The sequence below is a fragment of the Ananas comosus genome, linkage group 18, assembly GCF_001540865.1.
Source record: "Ananas comosus cultivar F153 linkage group 18, ASM154086v1, whole genome shotgun sequence".
In the NCBI taxonomy this organism is placed as follows: domain Eukaryota; kingdom Viridiplantae; phylum Streptophyta; class Magnoliopsida; order Poales; family Bromeliaceae; genus Ananas; species Ananas comosus.
In genome coordinates, this window is record NC_033638.1 from 5,563,442 (window position 1) to 5,588,858 (window position 25,417).

Here is a 25,417-nt window from a genome sequence, read left to right on the forward strand (position 1 = left end):
TATTTGTTACCAAATTTGCTATTAAAACTTTCCTGTGGTTAGATGATCTCGTTTTTCTTCAGTTTTCTACTTAAATCATATCATAACCATGTTAACTAATCCGGTTTAAATCTTTTTTGACTTTTGATTATTTTATTATGTGATACTTGTTTTCTTCTGCTTTGAAGCATAGAATTTCATTCAAGTTGTCTAAAATGCACATTGAGATATTTATATCTATGTATCATCTTTGTGTGCTTGTTTGGCCGGTTTGTAGCCTATTCATGGCCTTACAGTACTTGGTGTTTGAAACTTTGAAAGATGCCTTTTGTCTTGGGAAAACAAAACTTAATTGGCAATTGTTCTGTTTTATTGTAGAGTGCATTGCCTCAAAGAGGTGGTGAAGTGAATCTTACTTTGGGGGGTATCGACATAAACAATTCTGGGAGGTACACATCATTTTATTGTTTATTACCCTTTCTGGGATTATTTTCTCTATCTATTTTTGCATGGAATTAATGTGCTAAAATATTTGTTTTTCGATTATGTAGTGTGGTGGTTAGGGAAGATAAAAAATTGTTGACTGTTCTATTTCCTGATGGACGTGATGGGCGCGCATTCACACTTAAGGTGCATTATTTAGATCTCATTTAGCATCATATGCAGGAAATTTCAGAAATTCCTGGTTTTCTTGCTTATTGTTGTATACTTTTTTTAATTTTCTTTCTATTAATGTTTCTTCAAATGCCCTTCAGGCAGAATCATCTGAGGATTTGTTTGAATGGAAAACAGCACTAGAACAAGCTCTTGCACAAGCTCCAAGTGCTGCTCTTGTAATGGGACATAATGGAATATTTCGTAATGACAATACTGAAGCATTTGAAGGATCTATCCAGCATTGTTCGTTCCTTCCTTTCATAACATCTTACATCAATTTTATTAAATTGAACTTCCAAATAAAGATAGGCATACTGTCAGTTTTATTAAATTGAACTGTGAAGTAGAGGGAGGATATAATTGCTGGATTTTTTTTTTCAATTGCAAAGTGTTCTGTTAATTTTTTTTTGCCATGTCACTTACAGGGAGGGAGAAGCGTCCAACCAAGTCATTAGTTGTGGGCAGGCCAATTCTGCTAGCACTTGAGGACATTGATGGAGGACCTTCTTTCCTGGAAAAAGCTTTGCGATTCCTAGAGAAGAATGGTAGGTGCTTATTAATTGGTGCATTTGATAGGTTTTGTTATAATTTATGTCTTTCATATGCTAAAATTTTGTGGCAAGCCAGTATGCATTAGCAGATAGTGTTACTGGAATTAGAGGATAGTCCTTTAAATTTCAAACTGAATCATACAAACCTGGTCATGGATTGTTCATTTTCTATAATGGCAAAACTTCGATCTTAGTGCTTGTCAGGACCCCAAATAGTGGAGATAATTGTTGGCATGGCTGTGGTTTACTTGGCCATCCTGTATCACAGAATAACTTGCATTTACTACATTCATCCCTCATGACTAAAGACATGCAATATTTCTGTTGAATTCGATCATAGACATAGTGCATGTAGTGAAAATGTCATGTACATACTGATAGATTATTATATTATGGTGTAGAAAGATTATTATATTATGATGCACAGAGTTCCTTTAATAAATGTACATTGTTCAACACTTCGTGGCCCGCCGTTCATTCTCTGACATTGCACAGACAGTTACTCATCTCGAACCTTGCTATCTACCACTTGTATAATTTTTCTCTCAGATGTATAGTATGGTTTAGGAATTTGGAATCAAGTTCTCTCTCTTATTTATGCAAATCAATGTAACAAATTATGATAGTTTCATTTGTGTTTGCTATAAGCTTTGTAAATAACTCGTTTATAAATATTTAAACTTATTTGCTGCTTAAATATTGTCTCAGGAACAAAGGTTGAAGGAATCTTGCGTCAAGCAGCTGATGTTGAGGAAGTGGACCGCAGAGTTCGAGAATATGAGCAAGGTTTTAATTCATTCTGATCTCTTCTCTTCATTATGTTAGTGCCATGTATTTATATATACGATTTATTTTTCATCAGGGAGGACTGAATTTGCACCAGATGAGGATGCTCATGTTGTTGGTGACTGTGTAAAGGTAATTATCGTTATTATTTGTTCAACTTCCATGGCAATGGGATTTTAGTTTGCTTATATTATATATACTGCTTTCTTTTTCTCTTTGGCTTTTGACATCTATCAAAATTGTCTCCATAGCATGTTCTTCGGGAGCTACCATCATCTCCAGTTCCAGCATCCTGCTGCACTGCATTGCTGGAAGCTCATAGTAAGTACTAGTATATAATTTGAGTGCCACCTGAAGCTATGTATGTTCCTTTGGTTGTAATGTTTCTCTGATATTGTTGTGGTCAGATGTAAGGCTAATTTACTCCTTTTAGAATATACTACAGATGCATGAAAAGAAACAGCAAGATTGAGTTAGAGCAATGGCTTTTTGATTTTAAATGTTTGATTGAATGTTTTTACACATGGCACAACAAATTTACTTGCATGGGTATTGAGAGGTGTGCGCAAACTGTATATTAACCTTTAATACTTCAAGAGGGAACCTCATTTTTTTTTTTTTATCTTTTCATATTGGGGGGGAACACTATCATTTAGAATGTTAAATCAAGTAGATATATGAAATCTTGTTAACTCATTGTTCAACGTATTGCAATGAAAATAATTTAGTTTACTAAAAATATGTCGTTATAACGGAGAGACTTATAATGGCCTTATCTTTTCTTCAGATCAAATAATTTTCATTAAAGCATTTTCATCTTCTGTTTGCTAGATTTAACATTCTTTTTAATTTCGTCAATGATATTTGTTCATATTTATTTTGCCTACTATAATTTAGTTTACTAAAAATATGTCGTTATAACGGAGAGACTTATAATGGCCTTATCTTTTCTTCAGATCAAATAATTTTCATTAAAGCATTTTCATCTTCTGTTTGCTAGATTTTTTTTTTTTTTTAATTTCGTCAATGATATTTGTTCATACTTTATTTGCCTACTATGTGATTATTTGATTGATTCACATTTGTAACTCTCTTTTGTCGCGAGATAAATTTAGTACATTTCGGTAATTGATGTTAGATTTGTCCTAAGCCTTTACTCTGCAATAGTGGATTGGGCTTGCAACTGTTAAACCTCCTGCTATCGTTCTTATTTAGGGTATCATGCGAACTTGGTATTCCTTTTCTAGATTTTATACACAACTTCCTAGTTCCTATTGAGTAATTAATGAAGACACGAACCTGGATCTAGCTTTTAAAGTGTTGCATTGTAATTTCATTTCTTATCTGATTGCCTTATGGGATCAAATACCTGATGGCGGACAACAGTACTTGCAATGGCCATGATTGGAGACACATTAGACAGTTCTTGTCAAGGCATCTGAGTCTCTGACTAGTATTAGAAAGTTCTAAATTCGTGAAAGGTAAATATTCTGGTCAAAGAAGAAGTTGCTTGACTCGATTTGTTGCTTCATTAGCACAAGAAAAATTGTGTTCACAAAGAAAATTGTGAAGAAGTTGCTTGACTCAATTTGTTGCTTCATTAGCACAAGCAAAATTGTGTTCACAAAGAAAATTGTGCTAAATTTAGTTGCTCAGTTTAGTTCAGGTCGGTATTGCCGAATTGTCAATTTTCTGCAACATCCTCCAGTGTTGCCTATTTTTAATTGCTGAGTGGAGATATTCCTATGGCCTTCATGGCTTTCGCCAGTGAGCAGCTTACACCATCCTGCTTTTATTGTGCTTTGGAAGCCCTTATTGTGAAAGTAACCCTGCTAGCATCTCTATTTTAACTTTCCGCTTATGCTACCGCTTTATTGTGTCTTGTTTTGGTTAATAAGCGATGCATGTTTTTCTTTGGAGTCTCTGTTTTTTTTTTTTTTCGCTTCAGGGGAGGAGGGTAATGTGGATTCATTGGCTTTTGCTTTCTCTATCATTGTTGTTCTGCTTTTGATTAATTTCTTTTCTCATATTTTCACTTGCAAGGGCTGGAGCAGAAGGAAGCTCGCATTAATGCTATGCGCTCTGCAATATCTGAGACATTTCCCGAACCAAATCGCCGATTATTACAGAGGTTATTTGACTTTTTTTAAAAAAAAATTCTTCTTTGCTTTGTTTGTTGCTGAACTTCTTAAGGTATCATGTCCCATTGGTACTTTTAAATCAGAGTCCTGAAAATGATGCACACTATTGCCTCTCATACTGCTGAGAATCGAATGACTCCATCCGCTGTTTCTGCTTGTATGGCTCCTCTTTTGTTGCGCCCACTTTTGGCCGGCGAATGTGAGATGGAGGACGAATTTGATGTAAACAATGATAATTCAGCTCAACTTCTCGCTGCAGCTAATGCTGCGAACAATGCTCAGGCCATTATAACTACTCTGTTGGAGGATTACGAAACTATATTTGATGTAAGATTCTTCCCACTTAATCTGTTATTCTGTTTCAATTTTGCTTTATATATGATTAGTATAAGAAACTCTTGTTTTGATTTCTGGCTTTTGCAACTTGGGCGTTTGGATTGATGAATCTCTAGATCCAAAGTAACTCAAGTGCAGTGGTGTTTGAGTTTCATTAAAGTGTGATTTTTTTTTTTTGTTGTTTGTTGTGACGTAACTCGTACAGTCTAAAAGTTAAATTCAATTACTTCTTCAGTTTGTTTTGGTGTAACTTGATGCTGGTGAAATTAGTTTTTTGAGTTCCATTGTTTGTTTTGATGTAAGTAAATAGATCCTGTTACCTTCTAAATATAGTGGTAAACTTACCACTATAAAATCCAACATATTAAATAATTAAATCCCTTATTATTGTTTGGAAGTAATCTTAACTGATTGTAAAAAAAAGTAACTTTAACCCATTTTAAAGGAAGTAGAGTTTAGGTTTTAATATTTAATAAATTTTTTAGAGAAAGTTTGTGGTGGAACTTGAGTTCGGTACTCTAGAGGAGGAAGTCAAGAGTAGGTGAAGTGGAAATCTAACGTAACTTAAGTTACATTATTTTTTTGACTTACAACAAAACAAACACCGGAATTGATGGAACCTGAGTTCCACCCCTCCACTTACACCAAACCAAACAGCCCTAACGTAATACTTTTATTAGACTTGCTAATTAAGTCATAGTGAGGTAATGACTAGTACAAACACATTTGATTTACTATATTGACAAAACTCCTGTTCCAGTTGGTGCATTTTATTTTACACCACTCCATATATCAGAAGTGCATCGCCATGAATGTACAAAATATACTTGATTCTCATAGGCTCTTTTCTTGTTTGTAATCTATAATATTTAGCATCTATTCGGATTCATATGGTGAAGGATTGACTTATCTAGGCATTCATATGTGGCCAGTGAGCCATTGGCTTGTTGTTTGCTGACCGACGTGTTTTCAAGCTACTTGAACTGCTGCAAATAGGCCTGAACTTGCTAGGCTATACTGCACAATTTACTGTAGACCTGCATACTTTCGTACCTTTATAGAAGGGGAAATTATAGTAGTCTGTTAGAAATTAGAACGACAAGGCAGTAGCTTTTTACAGCACCGGCTTGATTCATGTGGATTGGCACAGAATAGTTCATCTCACCAGCTCGGTTCATGTGGATTGGCACAGCATAGTTCATCTGGCATGACTACCTGTGCTTTGAACTATTTTATTTGACATCCTTCAATTTTGATCAAATGAGAATCTTGATTGCTATGTTCATAAAAACTAACATTTCTGCAATTGTTTTGCACACTAAATGTGTTAGCTGTGGGATGAAGGGAAGTCACATAAAGTAGAAATGGAATGATCTTTTGGCAAGTTCTACTTGGAGGAACTATGTAGTGCATTTCTATAGATTAGCAAGCGGCTGACTGCCTTAGAGTGGATGTCTTTTGTGGTGAACTGCCAAATTTGAAGACCTAAAATTGGTATTGATTGTTTTACGGTCACGAAATTGTTTCAAGATTTTCTTTAATAAAATGCATGTAAAGTTGTAAAGGAATCTGCCTGGAAAGGAAACTCTTTGTTGTTCCTTTTTAAAGCTGCGCTATGGAGGGTAATGCAGCTATGTGCAGCCATTTTTTTTTTATGTTCAACAATTATAGTTTGTCCCTGCCTATGCCTGATGCTGACATGCGTGATAAGGCAAATCCCTGATAATGATTCTTCTGCTTTGTTCTTTCCTCCTCTTTTTCTGCAATAACAGTATCAAGAATAAATCAGCAGCCTCTCTCTTAATGCTTGATTTATATATCTGGTTAAATCGTTGTCTTGGACATTAGTAAGAAGTTCTGCTTGCATTATGCCAGTTTTGGCTTCTTGGAGCTTTCATATGTCAGCATCTTCTTACGCATCTAACTTTTATGCAGGATGATAACCCATACAGATGCTCTCTCTCACCTGACTCTCAAGCTGAAGACAGCGGGAGTGAAGCGTCAACAGTTGATGAAAACATCGATATAAAAGATAATGGATACCATGATGCAGTCAATGATGCTGATCCAGAAACTGATATTGATGCAGAACGTGTACTTAGTGGAAAGCTGAGTGGAAGTAGTGGATATGGTGGGGGTGACCTCTATGACTGTAAGGTCTGTTAGTCATGTGTCTCTTATGTCTGCCAACTATAAAATTTCCCCTACCTAGGTGCTGCTCCTTCATTCGAAAATAAATTTGGCCATTTCCTCTCTTGCCCACTCAGAATAATTTGATCAACAGGTCTTTGCTGGTGATGATTCAGACGACGAATCCCATGAAGAGTACTCAACTTCAACAAAAAAAATGGACCCAAGTAGAAGTCCAGGAGATCAATTTAATGATCATGTCTTACCAAATATTGCAAAGTCAACAACAGAAAAGAATATGGCAAGTACGGTTCCTGTTTGTGAGACTCCCCTTTCAATGGGAGTCTGTGAGACTCCCCTTTCAATGGGAGAAATACTGTCTTCCTTCGATCCGGGAATTCCTTTTGCAGCTCATGGAGCTGAACTTTGTGTGGATAAACACCCAAATAAGATAAATGGATCACAAGCTTATGTCAAGCGCAGTAACTTTTGGGGCCGTAACAATGTAAGTCACTTTGACATTTCTTTGCTGGGTCCATTACAATGTAAGTCACTTTGTCACAAGATTTTAAGTGTCCGTCGGCACGGGCGGTATCCACCGTGCCGTACCGTGCCAACAAGATACCGGCACGATACAGACCCCGTGCGGATGGTACAGCTCAAAACCATGTGTTCTTTAAATTAGTAAGTAATTTCTTCAATAAAGTTCAAAAGATGTGATAAAAAGACATACTAAATAGTTAGAATATTTTGTTGCTAAAGAAAATAAATATTTCATTCTATTATGTGTCGGCACACAAGAATTTTTTTGACTGGCACGCATCGGCACAGCTCGGCATGCACCGTGCCGTACCGTGCCGGCAAGTTTCCGGCACGACCCCGTGCCACGCCACTTAAATCCTTGCTTTGTCATATGTCGTTTATAATTTTGAAAGAGAGTATTGGAGAGTGTGGGGGATAATGGAGATTTAATCTTGTGTGTAGCCTTTTTACTTCTAGGACTCTCTGTGCCATTATTTTCTTCAAAATTCTTTGAAATTCCTAGTAAGACATGGTCTTCTTTTTGTTCTACCTCCTGCTTTGGACTTGCGTGCATGCTTATCAATTTAAACATTTTTATTTTGCTTTACATTATTTTCTTAACGTAATAGCTGTGGCCTCCTCGAAACAACTACTTAATTTTAACACTTAGTTTTAAATTCTCTTTGACTGTATATGTTATAGGCTAGAAAGAACCAATCAATGGAATCAATTGACTCATCTGGTGAAGAAGAGTAAGTTCTTTTTCCTCTCTTGCACAGTATGATTTCCCAGTGATATTATGACTTTGTTGTCCTTGTTCTTTCTAATGTACTCAAGACATTTGTTGATGGACCCTGGCTATCGGTGATACAAGGGAAAAAAAAGATGGAACACCCGAATTTATTTAATAAATCATCTCAAACTTTGACCATAAATTTCTTTTATCCCTTGAGGTTCAGTTGCTTCACTTATAGAGAACTAGTTGGAACTCGGAAGGCTGTTTCCAGGCTGTAGCTTGGCATGTCAAGTACCTCTTCCCTCATATGTTGGTATTTGATTTACTTTGACTGATCTGCTACAAGTCTTCAAACCAGGCTAATTTATGGTTACTTCTATTTAGCACTTCCTGGAAAGTGTCCTGCACTATTTCTCCTAAGAGCTCTATAAGACTGTATCAAGTGAATCTCAAGAAGTTAAAAATTTGGTCAATAAGTAAAGAGTTGCTAGTATATATATATTTTTTTCTTGTTTCAGTGATGTGGGACAGCTTAGGGAGTTTCGGGTTTTCGAGAATTACTTAAAATACGGATTGAGCGATTCTTGGAAATCAAACTAAAAGAAATAAATGACAAGTCCGGAATTCGAAAACTTATATAAGAGATCGATTAGGAAAGATTACACCTTGGAGTTTTCATGGGATCGGATCCATCACATGTACGCGGACGAGTCTGTTTAATTTCTTTTGATCGTCGGATCTTAGCCGCTTTGTTAGAATTTCTATAATAGTAGAAAGAGATTAGGGTTAGGGTTCAGAAAACGATAGGATGATGATAATAGAAAATTAGTGTCACGCCCCGGATGTCTCGTTCCTCGGGCACGCCGACAAATTCGCCGTATACAAGAAATTTTCCCTGTATACGAAGCGTCAAAAGTACCTGTAGATATGCAATACTACAAACAGTAGCATAGAGCTGCTAAATAAACAAAAGCTAAACCAATTGAGCTTCATATACATAGTTCAGAAACCAAAATACAGCGTTACTCGCACTGGCGAGTTAAGTACTATGTACATAAGCTCGAAGTAAACAACTACCTGCGGTAGGGTGCCTCTAGCTCTGTCAGTCGGGTAGGGCTCTAGCTCGCGCCGCCCTTGCCTCGATCCTGATCCGCGGAAGGCGCAGCAGCCGAAACCTGTGGCTCTGCAAAAACAAGTAGTCCTCAGTGGGTACCGCTCAAAACAACATCGGTCCACCCACTAAGTCTACAGAAGGGAGCAAGAGTAGTCAGAAAAGCAGGAAAATAACTCTACCGCTACCGATCACTACACTATCATGCTCTACACTAACCAACTGTAGGAAATGTCAACTCTGACCCAATCCAATCGGGACTGTAAGCATACCCGTCCCCGGGACTGTGAATACACCCGTCCCTGCCCCGTTGCGACTATCAGGCTCTATCCACACTAACTGGTCCGTGGAGAGCAAGTCCAACTGGCATGAGCGACACCAACGCGAAAGCACAAAGCCTGACTCCGGAGTGGCACTCGTGGGCGCTACCCAACCGAGTATGCAGCGTATCTCTGTCGAGCTCAAACAGGCTCTGAAAAGCCAAAGTCAAGAAATCGACTCTAACTGGTCTAACAACCAACAAGTAACGTGCCCTCGGCACAATCAGACGCCAAAAAGGCGATACGGGTCCACCGTCAACCTCAACGGCACCCTACAGTCCGGAACAGCCTGAACGACCCTGTAAAATCCCCTCGGCGAAACAGCACGAGTGTTGATATACTCTAAACTACCAGAAGTACTCGTCTCGAAAATACCGCGACAGTACAATTTAATAACGGCTCCTAGAGCTAAATCAGGCAGTTTAATCAAGTGACAGGTCCAAATCGCAGGTTTTCTCCTAATTCAATTTCCAAGTCCAACATGTATAGCCTATTCAATTTATTACCACATACTCCAAGTTCAGATATAAAATCTACCATTTAGTCCATGAATTCGAGCTAGAATAGATTATTCAGAAATCGAAACTATACATGTCGACGAATGTGAACTTAGGAGTAAAACCGATGTAACCCACCTCAAGAAGCTAGCTCCTGGCAGCACGGAACCCCCTCGGCTGCGACACCACCTGCTGGATCGACCAAAAATGCCCGAGTCTCAAAATCGAGCGAACTCCAAGCTAAAAACACCAAAATTTCCCAATTCAGTCCAAAATCCACAGCAGCAGAGAAGAAAGGGATTTCGACCTAGCTAACCTCCACCAAAATTCGCAAGTAAGGGCTTCGTGGATTCCTCTCGAAGTCCCGAATCCAACGAACCAAGCCTCGTCGAAATTCGATGCTCTTACGTCGAGAACGAGCTGAAATACTAACAGTCGACGGTGGATTTCAGCAAACAACATCTAGCTCGAAATGTCAATACTTGAAGCAACGCAAAGGAACACTCACCTCAACGGCTAATCGGTCAGCGACACGGCGTCGAGAACGGCGAAAACGCACCCTCGCCTAGCTTCCTCGCAGCGCTACAATCCCAACCGTAATCCCGAACGGCTTCGCGGCGCGACGTCGGTGTCGAATCCGAGCTCCAACCGAACTCCTCCACGGTCGAACCAAGCTAGAGAGGGAGAGGGGAAGAAGGAGCAGCAATAGAACTCCCTCTCAAGCTCTCTACGCCTATATGAAGAGGTAGGTGGAGTGGTGATACAAACGAGAGAGAGAATTACAAAATTAACCCTCTACCTACCTCCTTGTACCGGTACACGGGCTCCTGTACCGGTACAAGAGCCAACCCGAGAGCAGTTGAGCCATTGCGCGATGGTTGTACCGGTACAGCCACGCTGGTTGTACCGGTACAGCAAGCAGAGAATGCTGCTGTTTTGCAAAATTCTTCGCGATAAGCTGCCCTCGCGTCGCACGGAGTCCGTTTTACGTCTATTTGACGCCAACGCGACTCGGACTTGTCCCGACACTCTCCAGAGCTGTCGACAAGGCTCCACAGTCAAACACCAAGGATCTCACAATTAGGGTTTAGAAATAGCCGTAGAAAGAAAGAGAAATCAATGAATTTGACGATGGCTTGCTTCCATGGAGTAGACTTGATCACAATCTTGGTTAGTTGGGTGTCGCGGTGACGGCAAATGATAGGAAAAGAGATATCCTTCGGATTGTGTTGGTTTTTTTTTTTCTTTTCCTTTGATCAAGTGGGCCGACTCCGGTCTTGCGGATGGAAGGAGGAGAGAGACCGGACGGACGAAAGGGAGAGAATCTCACATACGGCTTCTCTGTATGGACGGTTTGTGGAGAGAATCCTGCGGGTGGGTTCCGCGCGGATAAGAACTCAGTTTTCATTAATCGAAAGCATCGTTATAATAGAGACTTGATCCCTATTTGTAGAGAGTATAGATTAAAACGGCTAGGAATATGACTAGGAGTCCTTGAAGAAAATTCAATAAATTCTCATAGTAGAATTCAAAATAGAGTTCTAAAAAGGAATATAATTCTAAACTAAAACTTCCAAATAAACTAAAAATCCTAATCTAATAAAACTTTGAAAATTAACCCACCAAATCTTTAATCAGATTCAGATTCAGATTCAATTCAGGATTTGAATCAGACTCTGATTCAAGTTAGGCTTCTAGTACTAGTCCATCGTCCAACCAAAATTTCGAATATGGTTCCGACGACGAGTATATGTCCGAAAAGGATCTGGTTCTCCATCAACTCTCCTTGGCTTGGAAAAGTTTGGCTCCGACAAATTGCGAGTTATGTACTCTTCATAAAGTTTGGGTCGATTCTCTAAAATTCCCCTTTTGTGAGCCACGTTGCATCCTCATAAAGCCTGTACAACCATTTGATTAAGAATGTGCGATCTCCTCCATCTCGCATGGACACAATACGGTCATCGGGTATCGATTCGACTTTCCTTTTAAGCAAAGAAGGGCTTGCAAGACAAGGTGAAGGTGGAATAGAACTATCAAACGAAAAAAAATTTGAGTCATTTAAATCTTCATGATAGGCTATTAGGTCTTCAATATTGAAAGTGGAGCTAATCTCTATGTCGAGTGGCAATTGCAACGAATAGGCATTAGAACCAATTTTCTTTAGAATTTTTAAACGGGCCCATTCGTCGTGCGTGCAATTTCTTAATGACTCCTTTTGGAAGCCTCTTAGGTCTAATTCTCACTATAACCATATCTTCTTTAAATTCTTTGATACTCGGGGCACTCGTCAACAGATTCCTTATAAGTTTCATTGCTACGAATTATTCGTCTCTGAATTTCATTATGCAATTCTCGTACATCTTCAGCAAAAGAGTCAGCATGTTCACTACTTCGGTAACCTATAGGTAAGGGTGCTAAATTAATAGGTTTCTGTGGGTTGTATCTAGTAACAATTTCAAAAGGACTCATGCCTATTGTTCGGTTAATGGAATTATTGTATGCAAATTCAGCTATAGGAAGAATAGTGTCCCAATTTCTAATGTTTTCTCCAACTAAGCATCTTAATAAATCACCTAAACTTCAATTGACAACTTCAGTTTGTCCGTCTATTTGGGGGTGGTGCACAGATGAAAATTGCAATTTTGTTTTAATTATTCTCTAAAGAGTTTTCCAAAAATAAGTAACAAATCGGACGTCTCTATCTGTAACTATTGTTTTGGGCACTCTATGCAACCTTACAACCTCAGCAAAGAATAAATGGGCAACGTGAGAGGCAGTAGATGTTTTCCTACAGGGTATAAAATGTACCATTTTAGAAAATCGATCAACAACAACCATAACCAAATCGTGCTTTCTAATGGTCTTTGGTAAATTAAGATCTTGCCATGGTGAATGTGGTACAGGTAAGGGTGTATATAATCTAGTATTTTGCCGCTTGCCTTTAGCTCGCTGGTATGTCCCACACCTCTCGATAATTCTTGCAACATCCCTTTTCAAGCTAGGCCAGTAAAACCTATCCTCCACTATCGCTATGGCCTCGTCCTGTCCACAGTGGCCTGCTAATTCTCCTGCATGTAGTTCCAATACAATGAAATTTCGTAGTGATTTGTTGGGTATGCATAGTCGACTTTCCCGAAAAAGATATTGATCGTGTAAGACATAATCATTATTGGTGGTCGTACCCTCCACAAGCGCAGCATAAACTTCACCAATGTCGGGGCAACTGTGATATTCCTCCTTGATTCTCTCGAAGCCTATAATGTTCACACCTATCGACTGAATAGTACCTACTATCCTGCTTAGTGCTTAGTGTGTCTGTTGGATTATTTTCTACACCATCAATGTTTGAGAACGAATGTGTATTCTTGAAGGAACTCCACCCATTTAGCGTGTTGGAATCCTAACTTTTTTTGGTGAATTTAGGTGCCAAAGGGCTTGATGGTCAGAAAAAAGAATAACTTTCCTAGGCAAAAGGTAGTGCCTCCAATGTCTAAGTGCTTGAACTACAGCATAAAGTTCTCTGTCATAGGTAGAATACTTTTGTTTGGCTTCATTTAACTTTTCACTAAAATAAGATATAGGATGACCTTGTTGGCTCAACACTCCATCTGTGCTTAAGCCTGACGTATCACATGCAACCTTAAACACTTTTTCAAAATTCGGTAGTTTTAGAACCAGAGCTTTAGTCATTCGTTCCTTAATCTCCTTAAAAGCTTTCATAGCCAAGTGGGTCCACTTGAACTCTCATTCAAGTAGTTAGTGATAGGGGCCATTATGGTGCTAAAGCCCTTAATGAACCTACGGTAAAAGGTTGGTAAACCGTGGAAACTTCTAGAATATTTGTAGGCTCCGGGCCAATACCTAATTGCTCTAGTTTTCTTATGATCTACAGACAATCCCTCAAAGGATACAACGAATCCGAGAAAAATGACTTGTCATTGCATAAAGATGCACTTTTTCATGTGAATATATAATCTCTTTACGCATAACCGCAAAAACTTGTCGAACATGCCCCAAGTGCTCATGCTTTGTCTTGCTATATATTAAGATATCATTGAAGTACACAACTAAAAGTTTTTCCATAAAAGGCCCAAAATTTGATTTATTGTCACGCTTCGAGACCGCCATTTTGGTCAGTTTGGGCACGCACACAGATCGCTGAACGAACAGAGTTTTCTCTGTCCGCCTAAGGCATAAGCAAGATCATGTACATCAAGTTTTGCTTAGGAAAAACAACAATATACATGAATTGCACGAAGGCAATTATACAAGAGCGAGAGAATAATTACTTAACTATTACAACTAAAACATTTAAGCTTCACATACATCAATCCAAAATACATCATTCCATACATATTACACACATGCATATACAATGACATGAACATTTTCATCTCCCAAAGTGAAGCCTCTACAAGTTCTCTTATAATACACAAAAACACCTCTCTAATATATATAGAGTGAGCTAATACACGGGAGTCTACTACTTAGGGCGCTATGTCCTTGCCGCGATCCTCGACCGCACCGCTCGTGCTAAGCTCTGCAAAACAAGGGGGTGAGAACTGAAGTAAGTTTCCAGTGGGTTCGGCCGCCGATCCCGCAACTTTCCCACTAGGTCTAATCAGGCATAAGTAGTAAGAAAGAAGAAACAATAATATGCAACTGATACAACTACTATGCCTTTATAATATGAAATTGGGTAAACAATAAATGCCACTATGCTTATGATGCTTACCAATTTTACCTGTCAACTCAATCATACAGGCTCATCCGAAGGTCGAGCCCACTCACATACCAAAGCCCATGGGGAGATAGCCGCTTAACCAATCTAGGGCAGTCTGCTGGGGAGATAACCGCTCAACCCATACGTGACAACTCCGAAGTTCACTGCTTATGGTGTCGCGACCACCAACAAACCGGACAGACTATGTGTTAGTACGATTCAATCCTCTCATCACGAGGACACCCTATAACCAGGGCAACAACACCTGGGGATCTACCAATCCCTAGGAACTAACTCAACAAAGTGCTATCGAACACAACTAGACATGATATGCCACCAAGTCTACGTCACCAATGTCTCACAATGTTTTCTAAGTTCACATTCGAGTTTTGTGCATTTGTAAGGTTCCCAATGTCCAACAACCCAATCATCATGCGTCCAAGTACCGAGTTCTCAATACAATTTGACCAACGCTACTCTAGGAAAGCATGCAAGGAAATTGAAAGCTCAAACACAATATTACCACTAAATGCATAGAATTTCATATATATACACATATGACCAAAATGGCGACATAGATATAGAAAAAAATCCAACTATTCTGGGTAGCACTACCCACCTCGATTCGATGCCAATTGCAGGAAAATCAGAGCAATTTAGCTTCCGACACTGATTCGGCACTTTTTGGCGCTAACGAATGAAATCCATCATTTTTGGCTCGATTTTCCTCAATCGATCATCGAAACGTCGCTACTCTTCGAATCGAAGCTACTAGGCGTTCTTGTACAACCTTCAATTAAAGAATTGCTACATCAATTTAGATTAAAACCCTACAAATCCAAAAACCCCTTTTGAAACCCTAGAAGCCCATTTTTCTCATAATTACCCAAAAACCTTTGGGATTTATGCTATAATCTAGGTTAGATTTATGTAGGGTTTCCAACTATCTCATTTTCGAAGAATATAACCCAAACCCTAACTCAAAACTTCAAAAATCTCACCTTAGGAATTTTGCTCTTTTTAAGCCTCTTTTGTATAAGAGCTTGTTTCTCCTCCAAGCAAGCCCTATCTCCTTCAATCTTTTCTTATTGGGGAGATCACTAGAGAGAGAAAAGTTAGAGAGTAAGAGAAAAGGGTTAGAGAGAGAGAAGGTTTCTTTTTTTTTTTTTTTTTTCTCTTTTATGGGTGGAAGACAAAAGAGAGTAGGTGAGTTAGGCCTTATCCATAAGCCCCAAAATAATTGCAACTTAACCTCTCTCATTTAATGATTTTCACTTAACCCACAACTTCTGCTTCTAACTTCCTCCAATGTTAGTCTCATACACTATTTTCTCTGTATTTGGCCCAATTTGGCCAAAGTTCGGGAAAGTATCCTGGAATTTAGTACACTACATTCATGACCCTCATAAATGTACTACGGGAATTGGACAATCCAAAAGGCATTACTAACGACTAATACAAACCCTCTTTCGTTTTAAAAGTAGTTTTTTCATTCGTCTCCTGGTCTAACTCTAATTTGGTGGTAACCGCTTCTCAAATCAATTTTCGTAAGATAGTGGATCCCGTCATCATATCTAGCATGTCATCCAGTCGAAGAATGGGGAGTTGGTACTTAATGGTAATTTTGTTTATGGCTCTACTGTCCACACGCATACGCCATGTCCCGTCCTTTTTGGGTGTCAAGAGTGCGGGAACCGCACATGGACGCATACTCTCTCGAATTCATCCCTTCCTAACTAGTTCGTCGACTTGTCGCCTTAACTCTGCATGTTCTTTTGGGTTCATCCTATAATGGGCAAGATTTGGCAATCATGTTCCAGAGACTAAGTCTATGATGTGTTGAACATCCCTTAAAGATGGAAGCTCATCAGGTAACTCTTCAGATGTTTAGTCACTAAACTCGGTTAGAAGGTCCCTAAGAATTGAGGGTAACTCAGGTGTGTCAGGGGACTTGGGAATTTCTCTAACGGCCAGCACATACACAACTCTTGTTTCTACTTCTCTACAAAACTTTTTCTATTCAAAATGTGCAGAGGTCTGGTGGTTTCGACTTTAGACGCAATTCTAGGGTTCTTTTAGTCGTTTGTGATAAGTTCTTTGAGGTTCTAAGAGAGGTTGACTTGTTGGGATTTAGGACGACCTTCTTCCCTTTGTGGCGAAGTAATAAGTGTTTGACAGACCATAGTGAGTGACATTCATATCGTACATCCAAGATCTACCTAATAGGACGTGTGCAACATCCATAAGGAGAACGTCATACCAAATTTGGTCTTTGTATGTGGCAAAGTGAAGTGGAACTAAGCATCTTTGGGTAACTGCCATTGAAGTTTTTTCTACTTTATAAGAGTAGGATGAGGTTCAGGTTTCAAGTTCATTCTTGCGATAACTGATTTGGATATCACGTTTATGCAACTTCCTCCAATAATAACTTTGCAATTTTTATCCCCGTATTTTGTTTAAGCATGGAAAATTGTTGTGCGTATCCAATTGTCATCTAACTTGGGTGTAGTTAGGACACATCGCATAACCTCGAAAAAGGCATTTTCATTCTCGTCATACGTCTGCTCTAAATCTTTCTCATCACTGGCAATCTCTTTTGCAATATGTTCAACTTTCTCTAGGTTTTCTATATTGGGTTGAATAACCATATTTCACTTAGATCACTCATAGGAGTAGTGACCTATTTATGATAGTTGAAGCACCTGCCGGATGTTTGATCAGACTTTGGACGTTCGCTAGCTACTGACTTACCTTTATCATCATGGTGATTTGATGCACTAGTAAACTTGGACATACTTGGGTTGGAAGTTTTCAGGAGCCCAAGGATCTATTTAAATTGTATCAAACACCTAGAGGGGGGTGAATAGGTGTAAAAGCCAAAAACCTCAAATCTCAATGCGATAAAAAATAAATGTGGAAAATAAAAATCACCACCGAGATTTACGTGGGAAAATTCCAACTTGGAGAAAAACTCACGGAACCAACACGCGAAAAAACAATTCACTAAGAAAAAAGATTACAAGGTGATTACCGACTCCACGGACTCAACCTCTCTTAACCTCCTATGAATCTCGCGCAATCCTCCGGGTTGTCCACGCCCTCACGTTCGAATCCACGAACGCCTCGCACACGTCCGAATCCACGAACGCCACTCGAATCCACGAGCTCACAATCGGAATCCACGAATCGCCTTCAATCACGCCGAATCCACGACGCTGTCCATGAAGAGCATCATGAGTATGGTGATCCTTCGCTTAGAGTATCGATGAAAACCAGAGAAGACAACTCCAAGCGAAGAGTAGATCAAATCGACATATAGATATCAATTTTCAATATCTCGATTTGACCTAAAAGAGTCTAAAATGTAGAAAATAGGTTTTAGATGAAATCCGAGCCTCTAGGGTTTCTCAAACATGTATTTTCGTGATGCTTGATGAGTTAGAGAACCCCAATAGCTTATTTATAGACTTTAGAATCAATTAGAGTCGGATTAGAAAGTTTTCAAATTTTTACATTGTGTACCGGTACAAAATTAAGGTGTTACCGGTTACACGATGACGGAACAGAAAACCGTAAAGACTTGAAACCGGTAACATGTTGATGGTTGTACCGGAATAGGCTTTGTACCGGTACACTTTCAATGCTGTACCGGTACACTTTGCCATTTTCAGTTTTTTGCACTGTTTCGAGTTTCACAAAGTTCCGAAGCACTTTCTAATCCACTAAACTTTGATTTTCATAATTCTAATGTCTATAACTAAGTATGAATCACCATAACATGTAATAAAACTTTACCTGAGCATCGTGATTCACGTCGTGAGATATTTCCGATTTCTCCGAAGTCTTGGATTTTTCGATCTTCGTCAATTTGCCTCGATCCTTCAAAACTCCGACTCAATTCACGAAACTTGCTAACACACAAGACTTAACAATCTCTCCCTTCGGCAATTTCGTGACAAAACCCAAAACACAAGACTCAATTCACGAAGTTCAATGTCATCACCAAAACATCGAACCCCTCGCGTGTAATCCAAATACAAAGTGAAATCCAAAATTACATCAAAACTCCTAAAACAGACTCTATGACTTAGACGCAACTAGGAGCCTTGAAGTATTGATTTCCTGCAAAACAGATTATTCAAAATCAATGTAGAAATTTGAAACCATTGGATTCTTATACCTTCAATTTACCTTTAATGTCATTTTCCTCGAAACTTCACGACTTCTTCCCTTTTGTTCACGACTTCTCCCTCTGCTTTGATCAACACCTGTTCATCTATGTTCTCCCCCTTTTTGTCAAAAGTTGCCAAAACAATGCATATAGAGAGAAAACCAACTAGAAAGCAAAAAAGTAGTCAAGTCATAGTTACAGGCCTAAAGCAAATGCAAAAGCAAGCAAAGTAAAGAGAAGCAAAAACTAAGCAAAGCAAACATCGTCCTAAAATAAAGAAACAAAGCTCGACGACGACATCACTCAGTGTCCTCATCATCATCATCGCCTGCTCCAGCTCCAGATCCTCCAACATCAGGAGCACCAGTGGACGGTGGAATGAGTGGATGTCTCAATGTTGATCTCGTATAGGTAGTATAGGTAGGAAATACGTCGTCATGTCGACATCCCAGTTTTTCCATAATCCTTTTCATCCCTTCTTCCATCCTTTTTCCAAGTTGCACCACCTTCTTCTTTAAGGATCGCACCTCATGGTGAAGTGATTCCACAGTAATCACTCCCCCTGAACTCGAAGATCCTTTACGCTCTGCACGAGGTGGAGGTGCGGAACTCGAAGCTCCTCTGGAAGATCCCTTAGTCTGCTGAAAAGTCTTCAAAATACCTACAGACTTGGCCCACGTTACTGCATCAATTGGTCCAAGGCCTTGATCATACTTCTCACACAATACATCTACTCCATTTTCTTGCAGAATCCTTGTGATCAATAACGAAAATGGAAGTAGATCACGTCGTACTGAAGACTGTATAACATGTGTCATTCTTTGCCACACAAGGAATGGAACATTAATGTTCAATCCGTACGCTTGCTCAGGATGTCCAAGGAAATATAGAAGAACTAATCGATCCCATCGAATCCTTTTGGTCCCAATCGTTGGTTGAACATTGTAGTACATTACCAAGGACAAAAGATAATACTCTAGTCGCAAGTCCTTGGACTCCACATAGGCATGATTCGTCCTCATTCCATCCTTGCAGATTGTACGAACAACAGTCTCCTAGTGAGATGAAGACTGATAAATTCCAGTTGTATAGTGAAGGCCCGTGGTGTCAACGTGCATCCCCAAGAGCTCTCCAATAGTGTTGAGGAGTGACTAGAACCCTCTGCTGACGCACAAAGGTCTCAAAAAGATAAGTCCCGGTCTCCTTATCTTCAGCAAGAACCTTTCCGTTCATGTAGAACTCCCGAATGAGTTCCACACAAAATGGAGCACGTGCAGGAACCCGTACAACGGGCTCAATGGGGACCCTCTGAAGCAATCGTCCAAACTCCGGAACCTTCTGTTCTGGATGAGTTCATTGAAGTTAACATATCGCTCCGCTATGCATGATCTGCTTGAAAACGTCTTCCGCCGCTCCGGTTGAACTTCCGCGGCTTGCTTTGAGCGAGTTTCCCACACACGAGAACCACCTCTGCGGGAGGATTCAGCAGCTATTCCCTTTCCTTTATCAATTCGAGCAGTTGGCTCTTCAGCCGCCTCCGGGGAGCTCGCCTGATAATCCGGATCAGAACCTGGTGACTCGTCGACAGTACGAGTCCTCTTAGAAGCCCCTCGACGGCCTCTCCCACGACCACGACCTCTCCCCGCGGCCATAAGTACCAACAGCATCAGCACGAGCGAGAATATCACAAAAATAACCTTGCATGAACATTATTTCAATAAAAATCTGTAAAAATAGTGGAAAATTTTCTAATAATATTAGAATGCATAACAACACTATTTCTAACTAATTCAAGCAAGATTTTTCACTAAAACATGACATTCTATCAAAAATCCCGAAATTCCATATGTAATGAGGTACAGATCACAGATTAGGAAAAAATAACGCATTATATCATGATCTAAGTGTTCTAGAAGCAAGAATATATGTCTAAACACTGATTCACAGCAAAAAATTGCATAAAAAACGATTAAAAACAGAGATCATGCTTCAACTCGGAATTTTTTGAAAAAATAGCAAGAACGCGAGTAAAAGATTAAATTCGAGGAAGATACTCACAAATTTTTGGAGAAACAATGTAGATCTGGAGGAGGAAGTCACCAGGGATATTTAGAGAGAAGGAAATTTTTGATTCAGATTTGGGGATGAATCGAACCCTGTAACCGGTTATAAAACCGCGGCTACAGTGTTTTGTACCGGTACACGGTATTTTGTACCGGTACACTTTGCCAGATTTTCGAAAATTTTGAATTTTTTCCTAAAAAATCCTTCAAAATTAAATTAATTTCATACAAATTAAAAGTTGTACTCCAAAAATCATTATGATGAAAATAAAATATTATAAGATTTCAAAATACATCGAAACATCAAAAATTTGGTTATAAAAAATAATCTAGTGTTTCAAAATCATCAAGATGTAAAGGTTAATGAAAAATGATTTTTAGAAATTCGGCAAAATTGACATCCATTTGTCGCAAGTCGTTCAAAATAGAGATTTAACTAATATGACACCGGGGGTGGCTCTTTGAGCATCCTTTCATCCTACCACCTTATAACACCGAAAAATCTAACATATTCAATTTTTTTCAACCTTTTCGGTTATTCAATTAATTTTTCATGTGGTAGTTTCACACACTTACCGGACGACCGGGGTGGTAGCTCTTTCCTACATGTGGTGGTAGTTTTCACACTTCTTTTAGATGTAATTCTTTCCACATCTTTTATAACATAGGAGTTTCTCCCTTTTTTTAAAAAATAATTTAAACTCCCCCTAAATTAGACAATCTCACAATTGAAAGAAATTTTGATAAATTTTAGTCTATTAGTGAATATCTATCCATCATATTCAACACACACAACCAAGATGAAATAATCACCAAGTGATCAAATTTGATTTCAAAATTTTGATGAATATATGTATGAAGAATTCATATAATAAATTATCGTCAAAATAATAAACAGTGGAGTAAAACCGATAATTAATATGAATTTAATTCAAGATGAATTCTGGTTAAGATACTTTAAAAAAAATTTTAATCTCCCCGAAATAGTGATCTCAAATCATCTCCAATCTCAAAGAAAAATTTAATTCCCATGCATCCTTCGCAAAACGATTTTAAAAGAATAAAATTTAAAAATAACAAAAATCGTTTGAACATGTAATGCAATGAATAACAATATGTAATAAGCACCAATCAAAGCATTACATCAATAATAAAAACAAACTAAGACGAAGAACAAGGAAAGATATCACCTTTTCAGATCCAAACTTGTCGGGTTGTTGGTTGTCTTGGCTTGTCGACGTTAGGCACAATTTGTTTTGATTTTGGATCAACCGTTGATCGTTTCGTTGCTTGAAGCTTCGGTTGAAATTGTCGTTGAGGCTTAGAAACCCGATTTGCTTGTGGCTTCGGTTGGACTTGGCGTTGCGGCTTAGAAGTCCGGTTCCCTTGAGGTACTCGACCCAATTTATTTTGCTTTTGACTCCGTGGGGGAAGTCGAGTAGTAGAGGGTGCCACTTGACGATTCGAGGTTGCCGATTGATTATTCTTATTTTTGTTCGGGGCAACACTTTTTGATGTGTCCTTTGATGCCACATCTATGACACACCTTTTCTTTTAAAGTTGTTGAGACTATAGAAGTTGACTTTAAATCCTTCTCAATATAAGTCCTTTCATATTCGAGGCCTAACTTGTTCATTTGATCCAATCCGAGCATATGATCCAATTTCTTTGACCCCGAAGAAAACTTTTGAATGTCGGATTTAAGTTGACGAACTTGATTGGTCAAGACTTGATTTGATGTGTAGGTTTTTTCAAATTGATGCTCCAAAAATCCAATTTTATCTTTATAGGATTTGATCGTTGATTCCGCTTCATCAAGCTTCTCTTGGAGGATTGAATTATTCTTCAAATTTGATAACCTTTCCTCCTCAAGAGCCTTGTTTGTAATCCTCAAATTGTTATTCTTCTCTTCAAGGTCCAACAAACGCCTCCTCAACTTCTTATTATGCTTGGCCAACTTTTTCGAATCAATAAGAAGTTGATTATATGCTTCCGCTAATTCCTCGTCGTTTGACTCCTCGCTCTCGCCATCATCGCTCGAAGTACTATGCAAGGAAGCAGAAACACTAGAATTAGAAACAATAGAGGATAAACAAATAATATTAGACGAAGGCAAAGAAGTGTTGGAAAATAAAGCAAGATTTTCATTCATTTCTTCGTCACTTGACGTTGATTCACTTGAAGTAGAATCATCCCAAGTCTTCGCTTGTAAAGTCTTTTGTTTATATGTCTTCTTAGAAGGACAATCCGTTGCAATGTGGTCGTAGCCTTTACATTTGTAACATTGGATTTTCCCTTCAAATTCATCTTTATCTTTCGAAGACTTTGCAAGTTTCTTATCCTTAGATTTAGAAGATGAAGATGATTTAGAAAACGATTTTTTCTTAGAAGATGAAGCCTTTTCCGATTTGTTCTTGTTTCGAAAATTCCGACGAAACTTCTTCGTTAAGAGCGCGAGTTGATGTTCGAAATTGGCGAGCGAAACATCTCCGTCGGAATCCGAGTCGTCGTCTTCTTCCTTTGTAGATTTAAGTGCAATCCCTGTACTCTTAGAAGAAGACTTGGCAAAAGATTGATTAGTAGGAAAAGTCATTTCATACGTTTGTAAAGCGCCTACTAATTCCTCTACTTTCATCTCGTCCGGATGCTTAACGGTTTCGATCGCGGCAACCTTTGCCCTAAAGCGTTCCGGAATAGTCCGAAGAATTTTCTAACAACTTTAGAATCCAGGAAATTTCTCTCCCAAGTTAGCACATGTATCAACGTCTTGTAGTCGCGTATAGTACTCGGTAAAGGTCTCGTTTTCTTCCATAAAAATCGAGTCAAACTTGTTTGTTAACATTTGTAATTTTTGGACCTTTACCAACCTAGTTCCTTCATGCGTAACTTGTAGAGTATCCCAAATCTCCTTGCGGTATTACACGCCGAAATACGAGTAAACTCCGTTTGAGACAATGCATTAAACAAAGCGTTTATGTCCTTGCAATTAAACGAAGATGACTCGTTTTCATCTTTTGTCCACTTGTTTCTAGGTTTAGGGACGGTAGCATTATCGACAACTTCGGTTGGATGCTTCCATCCGAATTCAATAGATTGCCATACTCGCTCATCGATTGCAATTAGAAAAGCTCTCATGTGAACTTTCCAATAGGCATAATTCGTGCCATCGAAGAGTGGTGGTCAATTAATGTTACCGCCTTCGGCCATTAGATAGCAATTTATCTAGATTCCGCTCTGATACCAATTGGAAGTTTTGAGGAGCCCAAGAATCTATCTAGATTGTATCAAACACCTAGAGGGGGATGAATAGGTGTAAAAGTCAAAACCTCAAATCTTAATGCGATAAAAAATAAATGCGGAAAATAAAAATCACATCGAGATTTACGTGGAAAAACTCCAACTTGGAGAAAAACCCACGGGACCGACACGCGAAAAAACAATTCACTAAGAGAAAAGATTACAAGGTGATTACCGACTCCACGGACTCAACCTCTCTTAACCTCCTATGAATCTCACGCAATCCTTTGGGTTGTCCACGCCTTCACGTTCGAATCCACGAACGCCTGAACACGTCCGAATCCACGAGCTCCACTCGAATCCACGAGCTCATGATCCGAATCCACGAACCGTCTTCAATCACGCCGAATCCACGACGCCGTCCATGAAGAACATCATGAGTATGGTGATCCTTCGCTTAGAGTATCGATGAAAACCAAAGAAGACAACTCCAAGCGAAGAGTAGATCAAATCGACATATAGATATCAATTTTCAATATCTCGATTTGACCTAAAAGAGGCTAAAATGTAGAAAATAGGTTTTAGATGAAATCTGAGCCTCTAGGGTTTCTCAAACATGTATTTTCGTGCTGCTTGATGAGTTAGAGAACCCCAATATCTTATTTATAGACTTTAGAATCAATTAGAGTAGGATTAGAAAGTTTTCAGATTTTTACATTGTGTACCGGTACAAAATCAAGGTGTTACCGGTTACACGATGACGGAACAGAAAACCGTAAAGACTTGAAACCGGTAACATGTTGATGGTTGTACCGGAATAGGCTTTGTACCGGTACACTTTCAATGCTGTATCGGTACACTTTGCCATTTTCAGTTTTTTGCACTGTTTCGAGTTTCACAAAGTTCCAAAGCACTTTCTAATCCACTAAACTTTGATTTTCATGATTCTAATGTCTATAACTAAGTATGAATCACCATAACATATAATAAAACTTTACCTGAGCATCGTGATTCACGTCGTGAGATATTTCTGGTTTCTCCTAAGTCTTGGATTTTTCGATCTTCGTCAATTTGCCTCGATCCTTCAAGTCTCCGACTCAATTCACGAAACTTGCCAACACACAAGACTTAACAGGGTTCATGTTATTGGCTTTACGATTCCTATCAGACTATTCTCTAGAATTTGCCTCCCCGACTTGGGAAGAAAACCTCTTAGGTAGTGCCTTAAGGTGTCGCTCATATTCTAGTGCAACTTGAAAGGCTTCTTCAACACTAAAGGCCCTATGGGGTGTGATTTCTCGTTGTAAATCCTTACCTAACCCTTTGACGAAATCTTGTAAGGATCGTCATCTCATCTTCTTGAAAACATCACATCGAAGTTTCAATTTATCGAAACAAGTCATGTATTCGGCCACAGAAAGTGACCTTTGGCGTAACGAAAACAATTGCTTGTAAAG

The 25,417-nt window shown here is 38.9% G+C and overlaps 2 protein-coding genes and 1 long non-coding RNA gene across 3 annotated transcripts in view; 1 reads left to right on the top strand and 2 right to left on the bottom strand.

Moving 5' to 3' along the window:
* LOC109724058 (rho GTPase-activating protein 7-like) overlaps positions 1-25,417 on the top strand; it is a 48,127-nt gene that overhangs the window by 16,805 nt on the left and 5,905 nt on the right. The window contains exons 4-15 of the mRNA XM_020252693.1: positions 358-428; positions 531-609; positions 735-879; positions 1,062-1,181; positions 1,896-1,973; positions 2,050-2,105; positions 2,225-2,294; positions 4,017-4,104; positions 4,198-4,441; positions 6,386-6,607; positions 6,735-7,085; positions 7,805-7,854. Of these exons, the coding sequence (XP_020108282.1) occupies positions 358-428; positions 531-609; positions 735-879; positions 1,062-1,181; positions 1,896-1,973; positions 2,050-2,105; positions 2,225-2,294; positions 4,017-4,104; positions 4,198-4,441; positions 6,386-6,607; positions 6,735-7,085; positions 7,805-7,854 (1,574 nt within the window). The remainder of the gene's footprint in view (positions 1-357; positions 429-530; positions 610-734; positions 880-1,061; positions 1,182-1,895; positions 1,974-2,049; positions 2,106-2,224; positions 2,295-4,016; positions 4,105-4,197; positions 4,442-6,385; positions 6,608-6,734; positions 7,086-7,804; positions 7,855-25,417) is intronic.
* Positions 13,688-15,630, bottom strand: LOC109724060. Its single transcript, XR_002219810.1, has 3 exons — positions 15,491-15,630; positions 15,109-15,279; positions 13,688-14,306 (listed from the first exon to the last, which is right to left on the bottom strand). It is a non-coding gene; the product is annotated as an uncharacterized LOC109724060 (long non-coding RNA).
* On the bottom strand, positions 18,570-20,842 carry LOC109724059. Its single transcript, XM_020252694.1, has 2 exons — positions 18,681-20,842; positions 18,570-18,611 (listed from the first exon to the last, which is right to left on the bottom strand). The coding sequence occupies exon 1, from the start codon at positions 19,680-19,682 to the stop codon at positions 18,960-18,962; it is 723 nt and encodes a 240-aa protein (XP_020108283.1). The 5' UTR covers positions 19,683-20,842; the 3' UTR covers positions 18,570-18,611; positions 18,681-18,959.